Genomic DNA, 23,106 nt, shown 5'->3' on the forward strand with positions numbered 1-23,106 from the left:
ACCTGGACACTGTCGTCAAGTTTCAGATCACGGGGGGTTTGCTTGTATCAGCTTCTCAACCAAGCAAGGACTAGGGACGATTCACAGAAACTAGCACCTGTGAAGTCAAGAACTTATTTTGAGTGGGTTGAGAAACTTTCGAAACTTTTAATTTTAAGGCAATTAACAGTTACAGGAATTGGTCCAACTGGATTGAACCCTGTGTTTCTTTTTGTTTGAAGAAAAATGCGGAGCCAATTTCACCCTTTGGAATCTTTCAAAAGCTGCTCCCTACCAAGAAACAAACAGTGGCCTTGACTCAGAAGTTGCAAAGCACACCCCAAGGCCCCCAACGCACAGAGCAGAAGTGCATCCTCCTGGCTGGAACAAGTCCTGTGCTCCTGCATGCTCTTCCAACCATTCTGTCTCAGAGCTCTCCTCTGCCCCGACATTTACACGGCCTTCAGCAAATATCTGAGTGAACAGCACAGGCCACGGTCCTCCACACAAAGGTTCCTGCATGGACAGGAACACGTGTGCACCATAAATCATGTCAGCCGCATGGCACCTGACCTTCTGTCTCCAGGAAGAGAAACAGGAGGGGGACAGGCCTCAGTGAGAAGACGTGAGAGCCAAGGCATGCTGAAGCAAGGAGGGCAGACACAAGGGCTGGTGGCACGACAGGTGCAAAGGCCCGGGGTGGCCTGGGCAAGGCTGGAAGAAGTGGGCACATGATCCTGGGATGCAAGGGTGTCCAGGTACAAGATGCCTGTGGGTGTGCAGACCACTTGCCTTTGACTCTGAGACAGACCTGCTGGAGGGGTCTGCTGGAGAGCAGGTGGGGAAATAGGGCAGGTGCTGCCTGGCACCAAGGTGGCAGCACTGGGAGTGGAGAGAAGAGAGCCATTCAGGAGAGACCTGAAAGAGTCAATACTATGTGCTGTCAGTGGCGTGGGCTGTGCTCAGCCAGCCGGGGGGAATCAGGCTCAGAGCCAGGGTCTTGCTTTTCATTTTGGCAAACCTGTGGATGTCTCAAGTAGATGGAGTTCAGGGATAGTCCTGCCTGGAGGCAACTTCCACCACAAACCACCCCTGTTGGGAAGCTGGACCCGTGAACCCAGTCCCCATGTCAAATGCCCTGGTCTCTAGGGTGTCTCTTCCTACCAACCCAATACATCCCTGGGATCCTTCTCATTCACCTGTGAACTCCCAGGATGAGTCCCAGGTGGAGGCATGGCAGGACTCCACAAGTGTATAAGGAAGGGGTCACTCCCTCCCAGCCCTCAGAAAGGAGGCTGTCAATCAGACTGTCAGGTCTGGTCTAGTAAAATACAGATGTCCTGATCAGAACTAAGTGGAACCCTTGGCCAACACAGCAGAACACACATTGCTTATAGCAGTATGTGGAACATTCTGGTAAGAAAACTATTTGTGGGCTGGGGATGTGGCTCAAGCGGTAGCGCGCTCGCCTGGCATGCGTGCGGCCCGGGTTCGATCCTCAGCACCACATACAAACAAAGATGCTGTGTCTGCTGAAAACTAAAAAATAAATATTAAAAAAAAAAAAGAAAACTATTTGTAAGAGAAAGAAAGCCTCAATACATTTCAAAGACTGAAACATCAGGGTTTCATTCTCCGACCATGACCAAATTAAACTGGAAATCAGGAAAGTTCTCAGGAAAATCTCCAAATTTTTATAAATTGATCAATCTACGTTAAAAAAATTAACAAAACAAAAGCCCCTATGGTCAAAGTAGAGATCACAAGGGAAATTGGAAACTCAATGAAAATGGAAGTCAAATAAATCAGAGGATACAGGTAAATCAGAGCTCAAAGAGAAACTATTAAATCTTAAATGCTTACGTTGTCTAGAGAAGAAAGTTCCCAAATTAATTAGATAACTCTCCACCTGAAGAAGCTAATAAAAACACAAATTAAACCAAAAAGGTAGGTGAGAAATAATCAAAAAATAACTGAAATAGTAAAGACATACACAATAAAGATCAATGAAACTTGGAGGTGTTTTTAAAAAGGCAACACAATTGGTAACTCTTAAGCCGGTTGAAGGAAACAGAAAGCTGACTTGAACAACTGGCATCGGGAACAGGCGCTCTGCGCTGCAGACGGGAGGGACAACTTCATGCCAGCAATCTGTCAGGTGGGAAGAAACGGACAGGTTCCTTAAAGGGCACAACCAGCAAACCTGGACAGCCCTACAGCCTCCACAGGGCGAAGGGGAGAGGGCCGGCCAAGAGGAGGCCAAGGCCAGGACGCCAAGGGGCGGAGGCAAGAGCGAGCCCTGGCCCCGCCCCGCCCCGCCCCGCCCAGGCCCACCCCTGCCCTGCGGGGGAGGCCTACCGGGCCGCCCGGACCGCCTCAGGCTGCTGCACGCACTACTCAGGCATGACGTCACTGCAGAGCGCAGGGTCTTCCAGAATGCTGACGAACGCCAAACGCCAACCGCCAACCGTGGCAGGCACGATGAGCTCCAAGGGAGTCAACGCAGGCGCAGGCGCAGGCGCAACCGCGGCGCCCCCATTGGCCAGGAGCAGAGAGAGGCGATGGCATACGCAGCAATCCCATTGGCTGAGCTCCGCGGGCGGCGCCCCCATTGGCCGAGGCAGGTGGCCGCGTGCCGTGCCTCACGTGGCTCGCGAAGTCAACTCGGCGGGGAGAGGGGAGCCATGCTGCGCCTCGCGGCCAAACTCGTGGCCTTTTTCTGGAGGAGGGAGGACGTCCCCGAGGAGGGGCCCGGGCAGCCGGAGCTCGCGGAAGGTGCGCGTGGGGTGGGCGGGCGCCCCTCAGAGAGCCTCCGCTGGGAGTCCCAGGGCTGCGGGCTGCGACCAGCCTGACCTGTGACCGTGACCCCACGGAGCCGCCTACGCTCGCGTGTTGGGGCCGCAGCACGTTCTGCGTTGCGCGCGGACCAGGGCCTCGCCTGTCCTCCAGCCCCGTCAAGCTGAAGCCGCGCCTTCAGCTTGGCCGTCAGTTCCTCCCCTCCCCGCGGAACGCCGGGCCGCCCTTTTGGCTTATGCACAGTTCCTGGTTTGGACGCGGGTCCTTCCCACCCTTTCTGGGAAGAACGATCTGGCGGTCCATCTCCCGCCGGGACGTCGCGCCCCCTTGCTCTCGCGTGTGTGCCTACGAGGGCACCTCCGTCTCTGCACGCCTCTGCCTTAGCTCTTTCCCTGGCGTCACTTGCAGTTGTGAGCTTTCCTCATTCCAAAAAAACGTCATCCGACCCTCTTCAAGCGTCCTTCCTGAATGTGGTGAAATCGCTCCTCCTCTCGGATTCTCTCCTTTCTTGTGCCGCTAATGCTGGCAGACTGCCTCTCCCTGGTGCAGCTTTCCCCCAAGGTGACAGCAGTTTCTCCCTGTTCCTCCTTCTCTACAGGAATTGAGTTCAGGGTAGTGCTTCCCTTTGGCTTTCTCTAACCTCTAAAACGATGACGTTCTCCACAAGAGAAGCCAGAAATATCAGAAATAGAGTGAGTTGGGGCAGCACAGTAAAGGCCACCCTATGCTGATGTGTTAAGGCCTACAGCCAACTGCAACCTGGAGCAGGTCACTCATCCAGCTGGTCTCATCTGTAGAATGGCTTTCAGCAACAGCTTGCACTCCAGCAATGTGCATCACTGAGATTGCTCAGCTCTGATGTGGCCTGGGCCCCAGGCTTTCTCCTGTGAGAAGTCGCAGGGAAGGCACAGCAAGGACTGCAATTACAGTTCTCAGGAGATCTCTCTGGCTGAGGGCCAGTTGGTTCTTTCCCAGTCTCCCTGGGCTGCTGCCGCTGCTGCTCTTGATAATAATAAGGGAAGATGATAGTAACAGCTCCTGAAAGCCAAGCAGGAGTACGTTGTGTGTGTGTGTTGGTACTTGACTCTCCAACAGCACTCATGGGTAGTGACCAGTATTCTCTCCATTTCACAGATGGAAACTGAGAAGCCCAGGGTGACACATGGCAGTAGAAGAGCCAGGAGGCAAAGCCAGACAGTTTGGGTTCTCCCTACCACATCTACCACCTATGTCCCCCGGAATCTGAGCCTACATTCCAAACACTCCATGCCATGTCAGGGTCTCTACATCTCAAATCCCGCCCATAGGCTCCTGTCCCCTGTGGATGCTCATGGTCTTTCTCTGGTAGGGCAGAATTGTAGCTGATCTTTCTAACCTCTTTGCTTGCCTGTTTCAGGTGACACTAGGTTGAAAACTGTTCAGGGTGTCGTGACAAGGTACTGCAGTGATTATGGCATGATTGATGACTTGATCTACTTCTCCAATGAGGCTGTGACTAGCAAAGTGCTTCTGAACGTTGGACAAGAAGTCATTGCAGTTGTTGAAGAAAACAAAGTGTCAAATGGACTGAAAGCAATCAGGGTGAGTCCGGATTCATTCAGGAACTGTCTGCATGCTCCACATTTGTCAGCCTCTCAGATATGGCCTGGCCAAGGGAGAGTGGAGTGTACCTGAAGGGGAAGCGTTTGTTTTAAAGTTCAAAAGGTAAAGTTTGGGGATGTAGCTGTAGCTCAGTGGTAGAGCACTTGCCTGGCATGTGTGATGCATGGGTTTGATCCTCAGCACCACATAAAAATAAATAATTAAAAAAGGTATTGTGTTCATCTATAACTAAAAAAAAATTCAAAAAGGTGAAGTTTGCTTATAAATGTATGTTAGAATACTGTTAACAGTTCGTTGTTCTTCTAGCCATTTTTAAAAACTGTTCTTTAAATGATAATGATTGAATCCTTTATTAACAGGTCAGCAAAACTCAGTGGACTCTGTTATTCAGCAACTTTTTCACATAAAATAGTATTTTTGTAGCACAAATTCTTGGAGGTACAGTTGCTAAGTCAAAAGGGTATGCAGATTTCATAAGATTATCATCAATTTGGCATCAATAATATTGTATGAGTTTATAGTCTCAGTTGCAGAATGGAGACTGCCTGCTAACTGGTGTTTGTAGGGATATCATTATTCCTGAGCTCGGAAATATTTGCCAGTTTACTAAATGAAGAGTGGTCTCATGATTTTATTTGTGTGTAAGCCTTAAAGTATGTTAATTTTTCAAATTTTTCACTGAGATATCTTCATATCCTTTATCAACTTTTTGTTGGGTTTAGCTTTTTTGCTTATTAAAGCTTACCTAATAATGAAAATTAAAGCTTTTTTTAAATTTTTTATTGTTGGTTGTTCAAAACATTACAAATTTCTTGATATATCATATTTCACACTTTGATTCAAGTGGGTTATGAACTCCCATTTTTACCCCATATACAGATTGCAGAATTACATCAGTTACACATCCATTGATTTACATATTGCCATACTAGTGTCTGTTGTGTTCTGCTGCCTTTCCTATCCTCTACTATCCCCCTCCCCTCCCCTCCCCTCCCCTCCCCTCCCCTCCCCTCTTCTCTCTCTACCCCCTCTACTGTCTTTCATTTCTCCCCCTTGTATTATTTTTCCCTTTCCCCTCACTTCTTCTTGTATGTACTTTTGTATAACCCTGAGGGTCTCCTTCCATTTCCATGCAATTTCCCTTCTCTCTCCCTTTCCCTCCCACCTCTCATCCCTGTTTAATGTTAATCTTCTTCTCATGCTCTTCGTCCCTACTCTGTTCTTAGTTACTCTCCTTATATCAAAGAAGACATTTGGCATTTGGTTTTTAGGGATTGGCTAGCTTCACTTAGCATAATCTGCTCTAATGCCATCCATTTCCCTGCAAATTCTATGATTTTGTCATTTTTTAATGCAGAGTAATACTCCATTGTGTATAAATGCCACATTTTTTTAATCCATTCGTCTATTGAAGGGCATCTAGGTTGGTTCCACAGTCTTGCTATTGTGAATTGTGCTGCTATGAACATCGATGTAGCAGTGTCCCTGTAGCATGCTCTTTTTAGGTCTTTAGGGAATAGACCGAGAAGGGGAATAGCTGGGTCAAATGGTGGCTCCATTCCCAGCTTTCCAAGAAATCTCCATACTGCTTTCCAAATTGGCTGCACCAATTTGCAGTCCCACCAGCAATGTACAAGTGTACCCTTTTCCCCACATCCTCACCAGCACTTGTTGTTGTTTGACTTCATAATGGCTGCCAATCTTACTGGAGTGAGATGGTATCTTAGGGTGGTTTTGATTTGCATTTCTCTGACAGCTAGAGATGGTGAGCATTTTTTCATGCACTTGTTGATTGACTGTATGTCCTCCTCTGAGAAGTGTCTGTTCAGGTCCTTGGCCCATTTGTTGATTGGGTTGTTTGTTCTCTTATTGTCTAATTTTTTGAGTTCTTTGTATACTCTGGATATTAGGGCTCTATCTGAAGTGTGAGGAGTAAAGATTTGTTCCCAGGGTGTAGGCTCCCTATTTACCTCTCTTATTGTTTCTTTTGCTGAGAAAAAACTTTTTAGTTTGAGTAAGTCCCATTTGTTGATTCTAGTTATTAACTTTTGTGCTATGGGTGTCCTATTGAGGAATTTGGAGCCCGACCCCACCGAATGTAGATCGTAGCCAACTTTTTCTTCTATCAGACGGCGTGTCTCTGGTTTGATATCAAGCTCCTTGATCCATTTTGAATTCACTTTTGTGCATGGCGAGAGAAAGGGATTCAGTTTCATTTTGTTGCATATGGATTTCCAGTTTTCCCAGCACCATTTGTTGAAGATGCTATCCTTCCTCCATTGCATGCTTTTAGCCCCTTTATCAAATATAAGATAGTTGTAGTTTTGTGGATTGGTTTCTGTGTCCTCTATTCTGTACCATGAAAATTAGAGCTTTTAAAGGAAATTTATTATGTGAAAGTGTTAAAATCATTTTCTCTAAGATAATCTTTGACTTTGTTTTACAGTTTCATTTAAAGAGAGAGAAAGAGAATTTTTTAATATTTATTTTTTAGTTTTCGGTGGACACAACATCTTTATTTTATTTTATTTTTATGTGGTGCTGAGGATCGAACCCAGCACCCTGCGCATGCTTGAGCCACATCCCCAGCCCTACAGTTTCATTTTATGTAGTTAAAGGTGTCTTAGTTTATTGGATGGATTTGGGTCTCTTAAGCATCCTTTGAGAAGCCGGGCATGTTGGCACCTGCCTGTGATCCCCGTGGCCGGGAAGCTGAGGCAGGATCGCAGGTTCAAAGCAGCCTCAGCAGCTTAGCAAGACACTGAGCAGCTTAATGAGACCCTGTCTCAAAAAAATAAAATAGAAAAGAACCCTTTGAGAGGGTTATTCTACTTCTTATCATAAATATTCACTCAGATTTTCCTCTGAAAATTATTTGTTTGTGGATATTAATCTTGAGTCATTTGTTGTGTCCTGCAGACTGCCAGATGTTCCTTTTCTCACACCAATCACCCCACTGAGACATCTACTTTTTTCCTGCTGACTTGAAAGGTTTCTTTCCATGTATCAGAATCCCACTTTCTTGTGGTTATGGGTCCCTGGGTGTCCTTTGGATCCCTGTGGCATGGCCACTGTCACTGATGGTAGGCAGGTTTCCTTTCCTTACCTTTATTTGTGGGTGGAATTTGCTTGGCTTTCATATGTTCTGGGCGAGATGTATTTTTTGTTGTTAATTTTCTGCTCTGATTGTTTTTGTGCTGAGTTTATGGATTCCATTTAGGCTTAATTGACATAAGCTTCAACTATAAATTATGTCTGTTTATTTATGTAGTTTTTTTCACAATTTAATAGTTTTTTTAAGGTTCTGCAAACTTTTAAGTTATTTCAAGTAATTTTGGGGTTTGTTCCATTATTGGTATAATTTTATTTTTTTATTTGGTACCAAGGATTTAACCTAGGGACACTTAACCACTGAGTTCATCCCCAGCCCTTTCTATTTTTTATTTTTTGAGACAGGGTCTTGCTAAATTGCTTAGGGCCTCACTAAGTTGCTGAGACTGGCCTCAAACTTGTGATCCTCCTGCCTCAGCCTCCCAAGTCTCTGGGATTACAGGTGTGCTCTGCCACAAATATTCAGTATAATTTTGCATAGTATTTTCAAATTAATCTTTTTCTTTATAGGAAAGCTATTGATTTTTAATGTAACTTATAAGGTGGCAAACTTATTGAGTGCTTAACTACTTCTTGGAAATGCGTGGGTTATATAATGTTATCTTGATGTTTCATATCATAATTTTTAAATGATACATATAAAAATAATTCAGATTGCAGAATTACATTGGTCAGTGTGTAGCTACTTGAATTTATTAAAACTAAGTAAAATTTAAAATTGGTTCTTCAGTTTCTTCTACTACAAGTGCTATTTGTAGTAGTAGCTGCCAAGTCAGGTGGCACAATCAAAGGAAGTCCATGCCCCACAGAAGGTGCTTGAGGCAGCCCTGGCCTGGATGCTGTGATGTGGGAAGCAGAGCCTTTCCATGCTCCCAGCTGCATCTCACCTCTCACACCTGCGTCTTCCAGCCACGATGCAGTGTATTTCCACTTATGAGGCTTCATTCCCTCCCTCAGTGGTTTGCAGTTGGTAGGGTAAATCTTACGTCTCCTTGTTGTTTCCTAAGTATCCTCTTTCTTTTGATGCTCGATTTCCTCTGCAGATTCTTCATAGAGTCTTATAAAAATAAAACTAATTTTGTGTGTGGACTTTGTATCCTGCTACTTTGCTGAGTTTATCAGCTCTACATTTTTGGGAGGGTAGGGACAAAAACATGCAGTTGTAGCAGTTCTCATGAATACAGATGTGTGACCCAGTCAGCTCCCAAAGGCCTCACCTGCTGTCCTGGGGCAGCTTTAGGTATTTTACATGTAAGATCAAGCCATGTGTGAACAGAGATAATTCTACTTCTTCTCTAGTTTGGATGCCTTTTATTTCCTTTCTTTGCCTAATTGCTTTGGTGAGGACTTGCAGTGCTGTATTGAATAGAAGGAGAGAGTGGGCCTCCTTGTCTCCTTCCTGATCTTAGGGGAGAACTATTCATCTTTTAGTGCTGGGTTGATGCTAGCAGTGAACTTTTATTTATGACCTTTATCACATTGAGGAAGTTTCCTTTTACTCCTGGTTTGTGTAATGTGTGGTGAAGAGATGTACAGTTTAATCAGATGCCCTTTTTTTTTTTTAGATGGACACAATACCTTTATTCTATTTATGTATTTTTATGTGGTGCCGAGCAGCGAACCCAGTGCCTCACACTTGCTAGGCAAGCGCTCTACCACTGAGCCCCAGCCCCAGTCACATGACAGGTCATGTGGTGTCTTCTGGTCAATGTGGTATGTTCTTCTGCTGGCTGGATCTCAGGTGTTGGGCTGCTCTTGAGTTCTGGGATAAGCCCACTGGGTCAGGGAGTATAAACCTTTCAATATGCTGTGCACTCATTTTGCTATTTTGGTGAAGATTCTCATCTGCATTCATGAGGTATTGCTAGATAGACTTCTCTATGGTGATCAATAGTATCAGCAGGTGGGCCTTTGGGGAGTGACTGTCATGAAGGCAGGGGCTTCATAAATGGGATTCAGGCCCTTGGAGACTACAGGGAGCTCCTCATCCCTTCTCGCATATGAGGACACGTTATGAAGGTGCCAGATGTGAATCGGGAAACAAGTCCTCGTCAGGTGCTGAAACGGCTGCCTGATCTTGGACCCCAGCCCAAATGGACTAAGACAAGGCGTTGGCCTGCAGTCTGCTTATCTTGTCCTCCTTTGTAACGCTGTACGTGGTCGGTGTGTGATCTGTCTCTACAGGTGGAAGCTGTCTCTGATAAATGGGAGGACGACAGCAAAAGCTGCGGCAGAGGGCTGTCCGACTCCAGTCCCCGGGTGCTGATCGGCTGCGTGACTTCCCTGGTGGAAGGCACTGGCTATATCAGTCAGACCACGTACTTTTCTCTGGAGAGCGTGTGTGAAGGTAGCTGGATGGGCTTCCGCTTCACATTTAAGATTGGGCTTTGCGATTTAACTGGCTTGGATTTGAGATGGCAACGTGCATTCTTGGAAGGGTTGGGTTCAGTCATGCCTCTGCCAGTGCCAGCCCTGTGCAGGGGTCTCCATGCTAACCGTAGCCCCCCAAAATGAGATCAACAGGCAGCTTCTGGGGATTTTGAAATCTGCTCTCTCTGTGGAACTCCTGAGTCCTGGGAAATGCTGCCTGGGATTGTCTGTTCCCCTCAGCCATACCAACAGGAGCTGCTGCCTCGGTGGCCTTGTGGAGAGAGGTCTCATGGAGAGATGGGGAATGTTTCATGCTGTAGATATTGACAAGAGACACACAAGGGAAGGCTTACCCTGAGGAGTAAAGACAAGCCCAGGCAGAGGGTTTTGCTGATAACCGAAAAACTCAATTGAGGCAAAACCAACTCCTCTGGAAGCTGAGGGAGGGTCATGCTCAGAGATGTCCCTGGGTGGCAGAACGGCCCTGATGTAATCCTCTGGCTCAAAGTTTTAAGCCCAAACTGTGAGTGGAGGCCTAAGGGCCCTTAGCCCAGGAGCCAAGTGTCGGCCCAGCCCAGTGAGGTCTGCCCTGTCTCAGATGTCTTTCTGGTAACCAATATGGTTGCTCCAGGGACCTATTCTCATCTTTGACATTCCCAAGGTCCTCAGATTGTTGCTCTAAAGCCTGTGCCCCATCACCGCCCCCCCATCCCTGCTGTCTAACAAAAGAAAAATCTGGATATGTTAGAACAGTTGTCATATTGATAATCTGAACTGTGCAGTTGGATGCCATTTCTCTCTTGCCATTTCAGGTTTCCAGCCATGCAAAGGAGACTGGGTGGAGGCTGAGTACTGGATCCGGCCAGGCACGTGGAGCAGTGAGGCCATATCAGTGAAGCCGCTGAGGTACAAGCGCATGGACAAGGTAGTGTGTGACAAGTGGCTCCTCCCTGTGTTTCTGCCACACCTGCCTCCAGGATTCACTTCCATGCCCCAGGTTCTCCCAGAGGTTCTGGGAAACCTAGATGAGCACAGCTCAGCCAGGCCTGTGTTTCCTCGGGGAAGTAGAGACAACCCTGAGTACTCATAGATGTGGGCGTGTTTAACATGTTCTAGGGGCAAAACGTGCCTGGTAGAGAATTGTGGGGTGAGTGGGTGGGCTGTGGGACTTGCCCTTCCTCCTGAGCTGGTGTGATTGGGGAGTGAGGTGCGAATGAGGAGGAATTGAGTTTGCACCAGGGCGAGATGGGGGCACGGCTGGTCCGTGACTGAAAAGTGGGGAAGGTATGTGGGCCATCTCCGTAGCCCTCTTAGCCCGAGCTCACAGACCCCGCACGTCCTCCTGGGTCAGGCCTCCTGGGTCTGCTGCAGGGTTGGAGAGCTGTGCCCCTTGCCAGCAGTGTTGTCAAGCTCAGCACCACACTTGCAGGTCTGCGTCTCCAGCCTGTGTGGGAGGAACGGGGTGCTGGAGGACAGCATCTTCTTCAGCCTGGACTCCCTGAAGCTGCCAGAGGGGTACACGCCACGGAGGCACGATGTGGTCAACGCCGTGGTGGTGGAGAGCAGTCAGTCGTGTTATGTGTGGAGAGCGCTCTGTATGACTCCTGTGAGGAGGAGGTAAGCAGCAGCACTCCTGTTTGGGTGGGGACAGGCCAGACTTGAGGAGTCAGTCACGTGCTATGCCACAGTGGTTTGGATGACCGTTTCCATGCAGTGCTGGTCCCCTAAGATACACTGCTCAGTGACATTGCAGCCTTCCTAGTTCATGTAGGTACACCCTGGTGCGCACACTAGGACAGACTTGACTCAGGACAGTCACATTTCTCAGAACATGTCCCCATCTGAGAACGCATCACTGCCCTTTGGTAAGGCAGAGAGCAGGCCTTCCAAGTCCCGCGTTTGCTGTAGGAGCTGAGTGTGGAGGGCTCGGCCTCCCGGTGGAGTGCAGGTAGATTTCCAATGTCCTTCTTTCTCTTAGTCCCTTCGTCCTCCTAAGGTGATGACTGTCTAGGCCCCTTTTCTGTTGCTAATGACACAGTACCACAGACTGGGCAAGTTATAAAAGAAAGAGGTTTGTTTTGGCTCAGGGTTCTAGTCCAGGGTCAGGGGCTGCATCTGGTGATGAGCTTCTTGCTGGCAGAGCCCCTAGGCCATGCAGGGCACTTCATGGCAAGAGGCCAGACTGGCCTTTATTTGCTGATCCCTGCAGATGACTATTAATGCATTAATCGCATGAGTGGATTAACCCCTTCATGAGGGCAGAGCCCTAATCATCTCTCTAAGGTGCCACCTGGTCCCACTCTTACGATCTTGTAATGGGGATTAGATTTCACCTGAGTTTCAGAGAAGACAGAGCATAATCAGATCATAGTGATAGTTGCCATTTGGTGTAGAGTCTCGTATCTTTTGTTCTTTCATGTTTTGGCATTTAAAAGCACATGTTGGACATAGCAGGTTCTTGGGGTGATTGTAAGGGCATCCTCGCATGTGGTGTCCTTCTTGTGTGAACACACATAGCGTGGTGTGGCCCTTCCTGAGCCCTGCACATGGCTGCCCAAGCCCTGCCTGCCTTTTCCCTGGGCAGGCTCCTCACTCCTTTATTATTCTCATCACCGCCCCATTTCCTCAGTTGAGTGCAAGCTCTGTGTGGGGAGTGTTTTGTCTGTTTTCCCGCCCCACATCTGGGGCCCAGCTTGGTGTCTGGGTTGGGCAGGCCAGGCCTGTGTCTCCCAACGGCCACAGGTGCATGAGGGAGGTGCATGAGTTGACCAGTGGTGCTCTGCCCTCACTCTGCTCAAGACCTTCACCTGACTCTGGCCACGTGGAGCCTGTTTCCTTTCCCAGGGGACCCTGCTTTCCTCCTGGGGCAGGGAAGAGAGATGTGGCCCTGTCTGCCAAGCAGGGCCAGCTGATCACTGACTGGAGCCCCAGCCCTGGGTCTTGATGACCACAGGCTTCCTCTGCATTGTGCCTTGCTGTAAAGCCCCCTCCGTGGCCTTGAGAAGCATGGCCAGCAGGTCTTACTGTGGGCCTGTGGTTGGCATGACCACTTGAAGGACATGCCCCACCACTCCACCCTGCCGTCTTCTTCAGGCCACAAGTGCATGGAGGTAGGTGTATTTCTGCCCCACAGCACATCTGTCTTCTCATCCTCGCTCGGGTTTCCTGTCCAAGGTGTGGTGCTGCTAGGCTGTGGAGTCGCGCGTACACTGCCCCTTCTTGCTGGGGTCAGGCCTCATGTGCAGCTACTGGGCTTTGCTTCCAACTTTGGCTGCCCCCTGTAATTGCAGACTCCTGGTATCTCCCTGTGTCTGATTGACAGCACAGATAAGCAAGGAAGCGTCTGTTCAACTCTCAGTCCCAGTACCCCCCTGAAAACAGCCTGTCCTGTACGTGGGTTGAACCAGAAACCTGGAGGCTGCTTGCCTCCCTTCTTACTTCCTCTGGCCTCATCCATAGCAGACGTGGACAGTGCACACCAGGCCTTTGCACAGAGAGGGGAGAAGAGAAAGGAAGGGGCAGTACAGACCCAAGAAGGGACCACTGAGTTTGTGAGCAGGGCCAGAAATGGAGAGGTTCATTCTAGAGGCCTGTTTTCTTATGGGCTGCAGGCCAGGGTAGTGCTCAAGACTGGGTTGACCTTCTGGGCAGAGTGAATGGCAGAGGGAAAAGACACTCTGTTTTGAGGCAAAGTAAAAACTTCTCATCTTCTAAAGAGCCAGACTTGCTGTAGTTGGCGCTGCTTAACCAGAGGTGTTGGGAGTGCACGCTCAAAGCCCTGGTGGTGATGCCTGTCGCCACACATTGCCATGCCGAGCTCAGCAGGTGTGGTGAGGTCTGCCTCTGAACACAGATGTGGAAAAACTACCATAAGTGTGAGGAGGCGACTTTCAGCTCCCTTTTAGTGTTACAGTACCACTGTCACACATGTAGTCCCTTGTGAGGACACTGTCATGCTGCCTGTCACTGCGTGTCAAAGCAGAAAGTGTCTCTTCCTCCCTCCCTCCCTGCCCTGGACCCTGGAGCTGGAGAGAAGGGGAGCAGACCTGATGACATCTGTGCTGCCTGGTTTTCTAGACTTCTTCTGTGAGATAGCCTGCTATCCCTGGAAATTCTGGGTCTTGGGGAGTTTCTGCCTGTAGTCAGGTGGGCACCTCTAGGCTCATCCACAGTCTGCCCTGGAGCTAGAGCAGGGACAGAGAGCAGGGGCCTTCTGACGTCCCACACCTACAATTGGCCCTTGCTTCAGAGACCCTGCTGCTGCTGGTGAAGCCCCAGAGGAGTCCTGGGGAGCCCTGCTGTTGAAAAACAAAGGCAACATTGAAGTCACAAGGATGACAGACTTTGGAACCCTGAAGGAAGGAGGAAGCAAAACCATGGTGATCTGCATAGAGTAAGTGCCTCTGGGGGTTTGAATAAAGCCACAGGACAGCAGTAGTTTCAGCTGCATGCCTGTAGAACCAGCTGGACTTTCCCTGTTTATTGTTTCCCTCTGAGAATATTTTCAAACTTTTGACTCCAAAATGTCCTTTTAACTTAAGCCCATAAAGGCATTTGCAGTTGCTGTCCGCCAGGTTGATTTCTCCTTTGTGGTGACTGCGCCTCAGCTCTGGAAATCTGCAGGCTGTTCTCTTTCCTTCTTCAGGAATAAAGGAGACGTTCCTCAAGACCTAGTCAGCTGCAAACTGGCTGGCTGGGACAGAGCGCAGCAGTTCAGGTTTCAGACCCTGGACAAAGGCCACACCTGCCTAGAGGAGTCTGTTCCAGAGAAGGAGAAGCATTTTTCAGATGACGATGTTAATTCGCTAAACAGCTATCAAAAAACCCGCAGTGATGGGACACTGGAAAACACAGAAGTCTCTCCAGGTAGGCAGTCCAGCTGCTAAGGAGGAGCCCGTCCACGCAGCTGTCACAGCATGAGGACTGGGATCTGAGGCAGCTTGCAGTCCACGAACCAATGGGGTCTCAGCCTCGGCACTTGGTAGTGGTCTATGCTAAAGTCTTGAGTCTGGACCCTTCTGCTCTTAATGTTTCAGGGCTAGGGAGGGGGACCAAAACAGCCTGACGTACCAACTTCAGCTTCCAGCAGAGCCTGTGTCCTGGTGGGGCGGGTGGGCTCCAAGGTCAAGCTGTAGACTGGAGTTCCTGTCTGGAGACTCTGATGACACACTTTCCTCCTGCCGGCTGCTTCCTCCTGAGATTGGCTTTGTGTGCATCTGAGTGTTTCTGTGTCTGGCCATTCATTTCCAGCTACATTAGAAATGACTTACCTTTTGGTCTAACTTTGGATTTAAACTTCCTCCTCCAGGTGGCTGTACCTGTGAAGAAGAAAGTAGAGAAAAAGAAAACAACCCATCAAAGAAGCAGCTGACGGAGACCAAGCCCGGGGGGCTCATCCCTCCAGGGGGAAAAACCTTCATTGCCATTACGTGTGAAGCCAAGTAGGCCACTGGGGGGCTGCAGAGAGCTCCCTTGGGGCCCTGTGCATGTTCCCCCTACACGTCATCTGGGGTGCTTCTCGGCTGGGTGTCCTAAGAGCACCTGTGGCTGTCTGGGATGTAACCAGGTCGCAAGGAGAAGCACAGGTCCAGAAAGCAGCCAGCCGAGGCAAGGGGTGCCCAGCCTCAATGTCTTTCCTAGTTCTCAGCAAATGGCCCAGGGTCTTTACAAAGAAAATAGAACATTCATGATCCATCGGGCATGAGCTCCCTCCACGACTTGTGAGCCCTCCTGATTGTAGCCCTCTAAGGACTCCTGCACTGCGTGCTGGGTCTCTGAGGCCTTGGTTTATCCCTGTGCCTCCCCACCTCCCCACCTCCCCGGGCATCTGGCTAAGACACAGTGCCAGGAGTGAGGGCCAGAGGAGAGAAAGATAGGGATGGAGCTTCCTTCCCACCCAGACCCAGCTTACACATCTGGCCTTCATACCCCCCTCTTTCCCCTGGGCCCCTAAACCTGTCCCTGGTTCCTCCTCAAGTCCCCTGTGGAGGCTGCTTGCCAGTGAGTGGCCGTCTCTCAGCTGGGCATTCGAGTCCCATCCTCCTTTTGTCTCACCAACCATCTGAATAACTGTCTTGCATCAGGGCCATCGGTGTCCAACTGTGAGTGACAATCATGCACCAGTAGTCCTTTAGTGAATCACGTGAGATGCTGTCCACCTAGCTGTGGTAGCATAGGCATAGGTGAGAGCAGAGCACACCCGCACAGAGTATGCTAGGCTGGCCACTGCTAGAAAGGAGAAGGGAACAGGTAGAAAGCAGTGCTATTGGTGGTTAGGTGACACTCTTCTCACTTAGCATGTCACCTGGAGCTGGGTGTGGTGCATGCCTGTAAGTCCCGGTACTTGGGAGGCCAAGGTAGGAGGATGGTTGATTGCAGGCCAGCCTGTTCAACTCACCAAGACCCTGTCTCAGGATGTAAAAAAAAATTAAAAAGGACTAGTATTCTGGCTCAGTGGCAGAGTGCTAGCCTAGTGGCGGGAGGCCCCGGGTTGTCTCCAGCACATGCTCCTGTACACATGCGTGTGATCTTGGCAATGTTGAAAACAGTGTTTGTTCTGATTAAGTTAAAGAGAACTACAGGAAGGACAGTTTTAAGCCCTTGATTCTGTCTTGGGAAAAAGCATTGTTTGTTTTATGAAGTAAACTTCTATGTGGGTTCTTAAAGCCTCAGCCTGACTCTCCTCTGTAGCCCTGTCACTTTCCCTGTGTGTGCCGAGGGGAGCTATGGCCCGTCTGGCTGCTGATTGACGGTTTCCCTTGTTTCTCAAGGCACTCGGGCCGCTGCAGGGAGCTGCTCCTGCTGTGCTTCTCCAGCTTCCTCATCGGGCGGCACCTGGAAGTGAATGTGGTCAGTGGCGAGGAAGCGCTGATTGCCATACGTGAGCCCTTCTCCTGGAAGAAGCCTAAAAGCTCCCAAGCGTTGGCCTCCACAAAGACAACTGTCGTGGTGACTACACAGAAGAGGTGGGCCCCTGAATCCTGCAGCTTGTTGGTCAGTACCGGCTCTGGCTGTGGACAGGCGTGCGTCCTGGCAGGCTGGGTTTGCAGTGCTTTTTCCTCCTGTATTTGGGGCAGGGTGCATTTTTACAGAATGCTCAAGGTCAGATTTTGTCTTTGCCACTGGCACCACCATGGCAGTGTGGAGGACAGGGCAAAGTGCCTGCATGTCCCAGTGCCCTGCTCCACCCTGGAAGGTCCCAGCGTGATTCTCGGAACAGACTGGACTTGCCCTCTGCTCCTGATGACCTCTCCTGTCTCCTGAGGGCAGGACGAGCTCTGGCATCCAGTGTCCACACATGTGCCCAGCAGCACCGTCAGCCTTGGGTTAACGTGATGCTGGCTAGTGTCCTCCGCGGTAGCTCAGGCGTCCCATGCAGCTCACACGGGGCACTGAGATTGCTGGTTGCTCAGGCTGTTTGCAGGAGTGCCACCGTTTCAGAAGGAAGGGAAGGAAAGCAGCATGTTCTCTGTTAGCCGCTGGCTGGGGATACATGGTGTGCTTTAGTGGCTGTCTCCTGCATGATGGGGCATTAATCTGGCACTAGCACCACAGCGGGTTTGGCGCAGGTGCTGCCCAGACCCATTGGGGTGAGAGACAATGCTTTTCTAATACTGGAAAATTCCAGATTTCAAGTCACATGTTATCCCAGTGATAGTTTGAGATAAGGGTTAGGGGACTTTTGTCGATGAAGGCCACAGGGAAGTGTGATAGCAGAGAAGGGTGCTGTATGACTGGTCAAGTCCAGAACGTGGTTTGAGTCATAGCACTACTACCAAGAAGCCGTGTGACTTTGGGCAAGTTTTTATCGTTCTCTGAGCATTGGTCTCACTTATAAGTGGAGTCCCTGCCTCAGAGGGCTTGAGGAGTGAATGAGATAGAGCATGTCAGATGTGCAGCCTTTGGGCACAGAGCAGGCAGCGAATGCTGATGGTGCTGCTCGCCTCAGGGCACGTTCTAGGTGGGGACCCAGGAAAGGAGCAGCTGTCTCCATAGCCTGCAGCACAGAGTCCTGGATGATGGCAGCTGGTGACCCCTGGTTCTCACCCAGGGGCACAGGAGTCACAGCGGCTCCATGAGAGAGAGTGCTGCACACACCAGCTGCCACCAGCGTCTCAGTCCCTGGGCATGTGTGTCCTTGGTGTGATAGCATAGCCCCTTCAGGTGTCTCTGGAGCACGGTCGTTGCTTTCCTGGTGGTCAGCCTGTGGAGCAGTGTGCCTGCCCAGGGCCCACACCAGGCGCTGGTGTTCAGTCTCACTGCTATTAGACCTCCCTACCAGCACCTCCTTGCCAAGTCCCCAGTATGTTGTGCGCTGAGGTCAGAGTGGCCAGTGTCTACCACGTCCTGGTCTTTTGGTCTCCTTCACTTTGTATCTGTGAGGAGTCGGTGCCTGGCACTAGGTCTTGAGCGTCCCTGCTTTCCCAGCGAGCTTCCCAGCTGTGCTGCTCTGGTGTTGCCCTCTGCTCACTCACGGGGAGGACACCCTGTTTTTTGGTGGGGGCAGTGGCCTGCCATGCTGTCAGTGACTCTGGGGTGGCCTGCAGCTGTCCAGCCAAAGCTGCACTCGACCTAGGTGGACGGTCTCTGAAATTCCAGTCTCCTCATCTCCCTGGTCCTTTTTCTGCATCACTGTTTGACTCAGGGTCTCATGCATGCTAGGTAAGTCCTGCACCACTGAGTCATACCCCAGTCCTTTTAAAATTTTATTTTGACGCCAGATATTGCCTCAGCCTGGCCTTGAACTTGAGATCCTGGCCTTGAACTTGAGATCCTCCTGTCTCAGCACCACAGCACACATGCTAGAATTACAGGCATGGCCACTGCACCCAACTCTCAGAATTTGAGTGACTCAGATGACCCTGTTCTTGGAGAAAGCAGAGGCTTGGAGAGTAAAACCAGCTTTCCCCAGGGAGTCACAGCTAAAAACAAAAACATGTGTTCTTTGCAGTGATGTGTGGGTATAGTTTCTCATACTCATGTCCTTATTAAAAACACAGTAACAGTTGGGCTCAGAGGGACATGCCTGTAATCCCAGCAATTTAGCAAGGCCCTCAGCAACTTAGACCCTGTCACAAAAAAACAGGGTGGGGGGTGGTGCTTGGAATGTGGCTGAGTGGTGAAGCACCCTAGATTCAATCCCCAGTATCCAAAGAAAAAAACAAAACATGTAGTGAAAACCAAGCTCATTCAAATTCCCTGGTCCAGTAGGCTCCTGGGAAGCCAGTCTGGCTCCAGGGGGAGGAGCAGCCCCGCTGCCCTGCAGAGGTGAGAGGCCAGCTAGAGCTGGGGAACTTGGGACCCAGGACCAGGAGCAGAGGCTCGGCACAGCCAGCCTACGCCGGTGGCTCCTGTATCTGGTCCTCCTGAAGCAGGAAGTGAAGTCTGATCAGGTTGAGCACTCTTCATTTGAAAATTCAAAATCCTGGAGTATGAAGCTTCAGTGCTGATGTGGTGCTCCAAAAGCTTCAGATTTCGAAGCATTTCACATGATGGATGCTCAGCTGGTAGAGTCCACACAGGTATTCCAAAATCAAAATCTCCAAAGTCTGAAATACTCTGGTCCCAAGCATTTCGGATAGGGGATACTCCAAAACTACACACGGAAATGCTGGGGTAGCAAAGAGCTGCTTTAACTTGTGGATTTGTGTCTTAAGGAACTCGCGACGACAGCTCCCAAGCTTTCTTCCACAGTACCCGATACCAGACAGGCTGAGAAGATGTGTGGAGCACAAAGTGGACATCCTGACCTTCCAGCCACTGCTTGCAGAGGTAGGACATCAGAGGGTGCCAGGGCATGCACCCATGCCCCTCACACAGTGTCCCAACAAAAGCAGGAGGACCCTTCAGTTTCACCATAGACAGCCTGAGCTTAAGGGTGACATGGGAGGGGCAACTTGGTGTTTCTCTGGAGACTGCCCCTGGGGATGTGGGGCAGGGAGCAGGGCTTTTGCCAAGCCCAGCCTCTTAGGTGCGAGCAGGAGGGTTTCCAGTCATGACAAAACCCTAGCACTCCAGGGGCCGACGGAGCTGGCTGTCAGGGGAGGCTGAGAAAGTTGGGTCTGTGGGAAAGCCTTGTGGACATGTGAGCCCCTGTTAAGGTCAGCAGCCAGGCGGGAGAGTTGGGGGCAGAAGTGTCCACCTGGCCTCAGGGGGAGCATTGTCCTGTGCCGGGAGGCACTTGCTGTCAGGAATTTGAGGTCATTCATCCAGAAGCAAGTGGGTGACTGTGAAGTGGGGCATGGCACGACCCAGGGACAGGCTGGATGGCTGGAAGCTGGTGTCGGGTCATGGAGTGCTTGTTCTGCAGGACAGGCCTTGAGCCGTCAGCAGGCTAGGGTGAGAGCCATGCAGGAGGGACAGACAGACCTGCGTGGAGGGTGGGCCAGTGCTCCTGCAGGCCCGGCTCAGGGCCCTCTGGAGCGTGAAGTGCTTTGTGCCTATGACACTGACGAGGCGGGCAGTTGGAATGGTGCTGGCTTCCGTCAGCGTGTGGTGGCTGCGTGGCCATGCAGCTGAGGTGAGCCTGATACGTGTCTGCTCCTTGGTTGACCCTGGTTTCCCGCCCCTTGCAGGTTGGTCTCCTTTCCCAGAATTCTGTGTGAATATTACCCACAGCATGGACTTTCCCTTTATTCTAACTTCTACTCAGCAGTTATTTTAGTTTGAGGTTATGGAAGGGCTGAGTAACAGCCCTTGCTGATGTCCTGATCAGTGCCTGGGAGCCAAGGATGTGACCTCTGTCAAGGGAATGAGGTCGAGAACCTTGACCTGGAAGATGACCCTGACTGAGTGGCACCACATCATCTCAAGGTCCTTATAGAGAGGCAGGAGGGTCCAAGGTTGAGGAGCATGGCATCTGCAGAAGCTCAGACTACGCTGCTGCTCCCTGGAGCCTCCAGGACGAGCCGCCTGCCATACTTCAAAAAACACCCCTGACCCCTTCTGTGTGCTGCCAGGCCACAGGGTTGGTTGTGGTGGCCTAAAAAGCTCACCTGGCCTCCGTGCTGTGTGAACATAGCCAGGCTTTTCTGGCTTGTGCCTGGTGATGCTGAGGGAGGGATCCCACACCCAAGGTCACAGTTTGCGTGATTCCATTTGTACAGATTCCCAGAACAGGTTAGCCCTCAGAGACCAAAGAGGTGGACAGCTACCAGGAGGGTGCTGGGCGAGGCGTGTCCCCTCTGGGCTGTTGGGTGTCTTGGAAGGATAGGCGTGGTGGTTGCAGGAGGTCGTGACTTCTCCGAGTCTCCTGTTCTGTGAAGTGGTTCATCTTAAGTGCTTTTCCTGCCTCTCTTGAGAAGACCGTGTGGCTTTCTTCCTGAGTGTATTGCCTTGGTGACTCGCATTGGTCTTCAGGGGCTAGGCTCACCTCGTGTCCCTGGGTGGATCCCCACCCACGGTGCTGTCATTGGTGTGTGCATTTTACTCTGCAAGCCCCAGACTCTGGGGGGTTCCAGTGCCAGGGCTGGGAATGAAGGGAAGCCCGGCGTGGGTGTTGGCAGGGTGCCCTGAAGGACCCTTTTTACCTGCTGGACAGCCTCATGACAATAGTCTGATGGTGCCGTGGTCCCACCCCCAGAAACTTGTCCACGCTGGCTGGCAGGTGCATGTGACCCGCTTCAGCTTGTGCTACCTGACCCTCACTGCACACAGCTAGTGCAACCAGCATCCTGTGGGAAAACCTGGCCTGCTCCAGGGCAGCCCCTGGTTCTTGAGATCCACTGTGCGAATTTGACACTGCCTCCCTCCAAAAAAGGTTCTGGGCAGGGAGGGCCCCACGAATCAGAGGGCCGTCCTTCCTCCTGAGTCCCGCCAGACCAGAGAGACAGGTGGAGCTGCTGGAGAGGCAGAGGCAAGTGGCCCTGGGTGTTCAGTCTCCCTCCGGCCCAGAGAGACTCTAAGCCTCGCCTTGGCTCTCCTGGCCCTTGGGTGTGGCAGCGTCCTCCCGGTGCCCAGGCAGCACCCTCACTGTGCATCTGCCGTCACACACCACATGCCCACTGACAATTTTGCACCTGTGTTGGTGGGAGGTATTGGTCTGCAGTCTTCTTTCCTTGAAGGGTCCTTCGTAGGTGCTGCATAGTGCCCTCAGGGACTTGGAGGAACTCTGGCCTTGTGGCCGTCCTAGAGTTCATGCAGAACTGGCCCCACATGTTCCTAGTGGTGATGGAAGGTTCCAGTGATGCCTTGTGACTGAGCTCTTGGCCCGCAGACTGAGCCAGGAATTGCTTCTTCTGGCTCCCTGTTGGTTCTCTTTTCTCTGCGCTATGGGGATTTTCCCCCTGAAAGAATGTGCGCCTTTCGTCTGACGCTCCTGACTGGTTGCACGCAGCTATTGGGCTCCTGTTAGGCTGTTGGTGATGGTGCTTCTCTTTCCTCAGGCACCTGGCTGGCAGAGGGCTGCGCACTGCATCAGTCTTCTCAAAGAAACAGCTCTTTGCTTTTGTTGGTCTTGTCTTGTTCTGATTTCCCTTTAATCTGTCACCTACTGTGTTCTTTTGTTTTTGTTTTTTGTCTTTTTTTTTTTTCTTTCACTAGTGTATTTGGTTTCTTTTGCTCTTTTTTTAAGAAGGAATCCAAAGTCATTTGGTTTAAAATCCTTGGTTTTTTGCTAACATAGGTTTTTAGTGTTAGAAAATTTCTTCTTAAGTACTAAATTGGCTGTGTCCTGCAAATTTTAATACATTATATTTGTATTTTCATTTAGTTCAAAGTGTCTCTTTCTTTTCCTACTGACTTCTGATCTGTGGTTATGTAAAAGCATGTTGAGTTTCTGAACCTGTGGGTACTGCTAACTTGATTCCACTGTGGCCGTCAAACATACTTTATGACTGAATGCCATTGCATTTATTGACAACGCAGCCTCTTTGGGTAAATATTGCTTGTATGTTTGTCTTGTCTCAGGAATGTCAGTTAGGTGAAGTCAATCGGTGGAGCTCTTTATTTTATGTTTTTCTTATTTTATTGTGTTTTAAATTTTGAGGTAGGGTCTCACTGTATTGCTGAAGCTGACCTGGAACTCCTGATCCTCCTGCCTCAGCCTCTCAAGTTGCTGGGTTCCTAGGCGTGCACCACTGCCAAGCTTCTAGTGCTCCTTACCCTTTTGTATAAATCCAGATTTCCATTTGGGATCATTGCACTCCTGCCTGGACGACTTGGACTCTTCATGTCATGCTTGCCTATGGGATTGATTCTTTCAGTCTTTTATTCTGAAGAAGTCCTATCTTACTTTCATTTTTTAATAGG

General features: G+C 50.2%; 1 protein-coding gene across 1 annotated transcript in view; it reads left to right on the forward strand.

Moving 5' to 3' along the window:
• Positions 1–2,594: 2,594 nt before the first annotated feature.
• Positions 2,595–23,106, forward strand: part of Mov10l1 (Mov10 like RISC complex RNA helicase 1) — a 62,857-nt gene continuing 42,345 nt past the window's right edge. The window contains exons 1-10 of the mRNA XM_058579097.1: positions 2,595–2,754; positions 4,172–4,356; positions 9,673–9,835; positions 10,671–10,783; positions 11,288–11,475; positions 14,108–14,251; positions 14,504–14,724; positions 15,167–15,299; positions 16,629–16,823; positions 19,515–19,629. Coding sequence (XP_058435080.1) covers positions 2,664–2,754; positions 4,172–4,356; positions 9,673–9,835; positions 10,671–10,783; positions 11,288–11,475; positions 14,108–14,251; positions 14,504–14,724; positions 15,167–15,299; positions 16,629–16,823; positions 19,515–19,629 — 1,548 coding nt within the window. The 5' untranslated portion in view covers positions 2,595–2,663. The remainder of the gene's footprint in view (positions 2,755–4,171; positions 4,357–9,672; positions 9,836–10,670; positions 10,784–11,287; positions 11,476–14,107; positions 14,252–14,503; positions 14,725–15,166; positions 15,300–16,628; positions 16,824–19,514; positions 19,630–23,106) is intronic.

The sequence above is a fragment of the Marmota monax genome, unplaced genomic scaffold, assembly GCF_021218885.2.
Source record: "Marmota monax isolate L192 unplaced genomic scaffold, Marmota_monax_Labrador192_F-V1.1 WCK01_AAM20220418_F8-fsc00234, whole genome shotgun sequence".
Lineage (NCBI taxonomy): Eukaryota > Metazoa > Chordata > Mammalia > Rodentia > Sciuridae > Marmota > Marmota monax.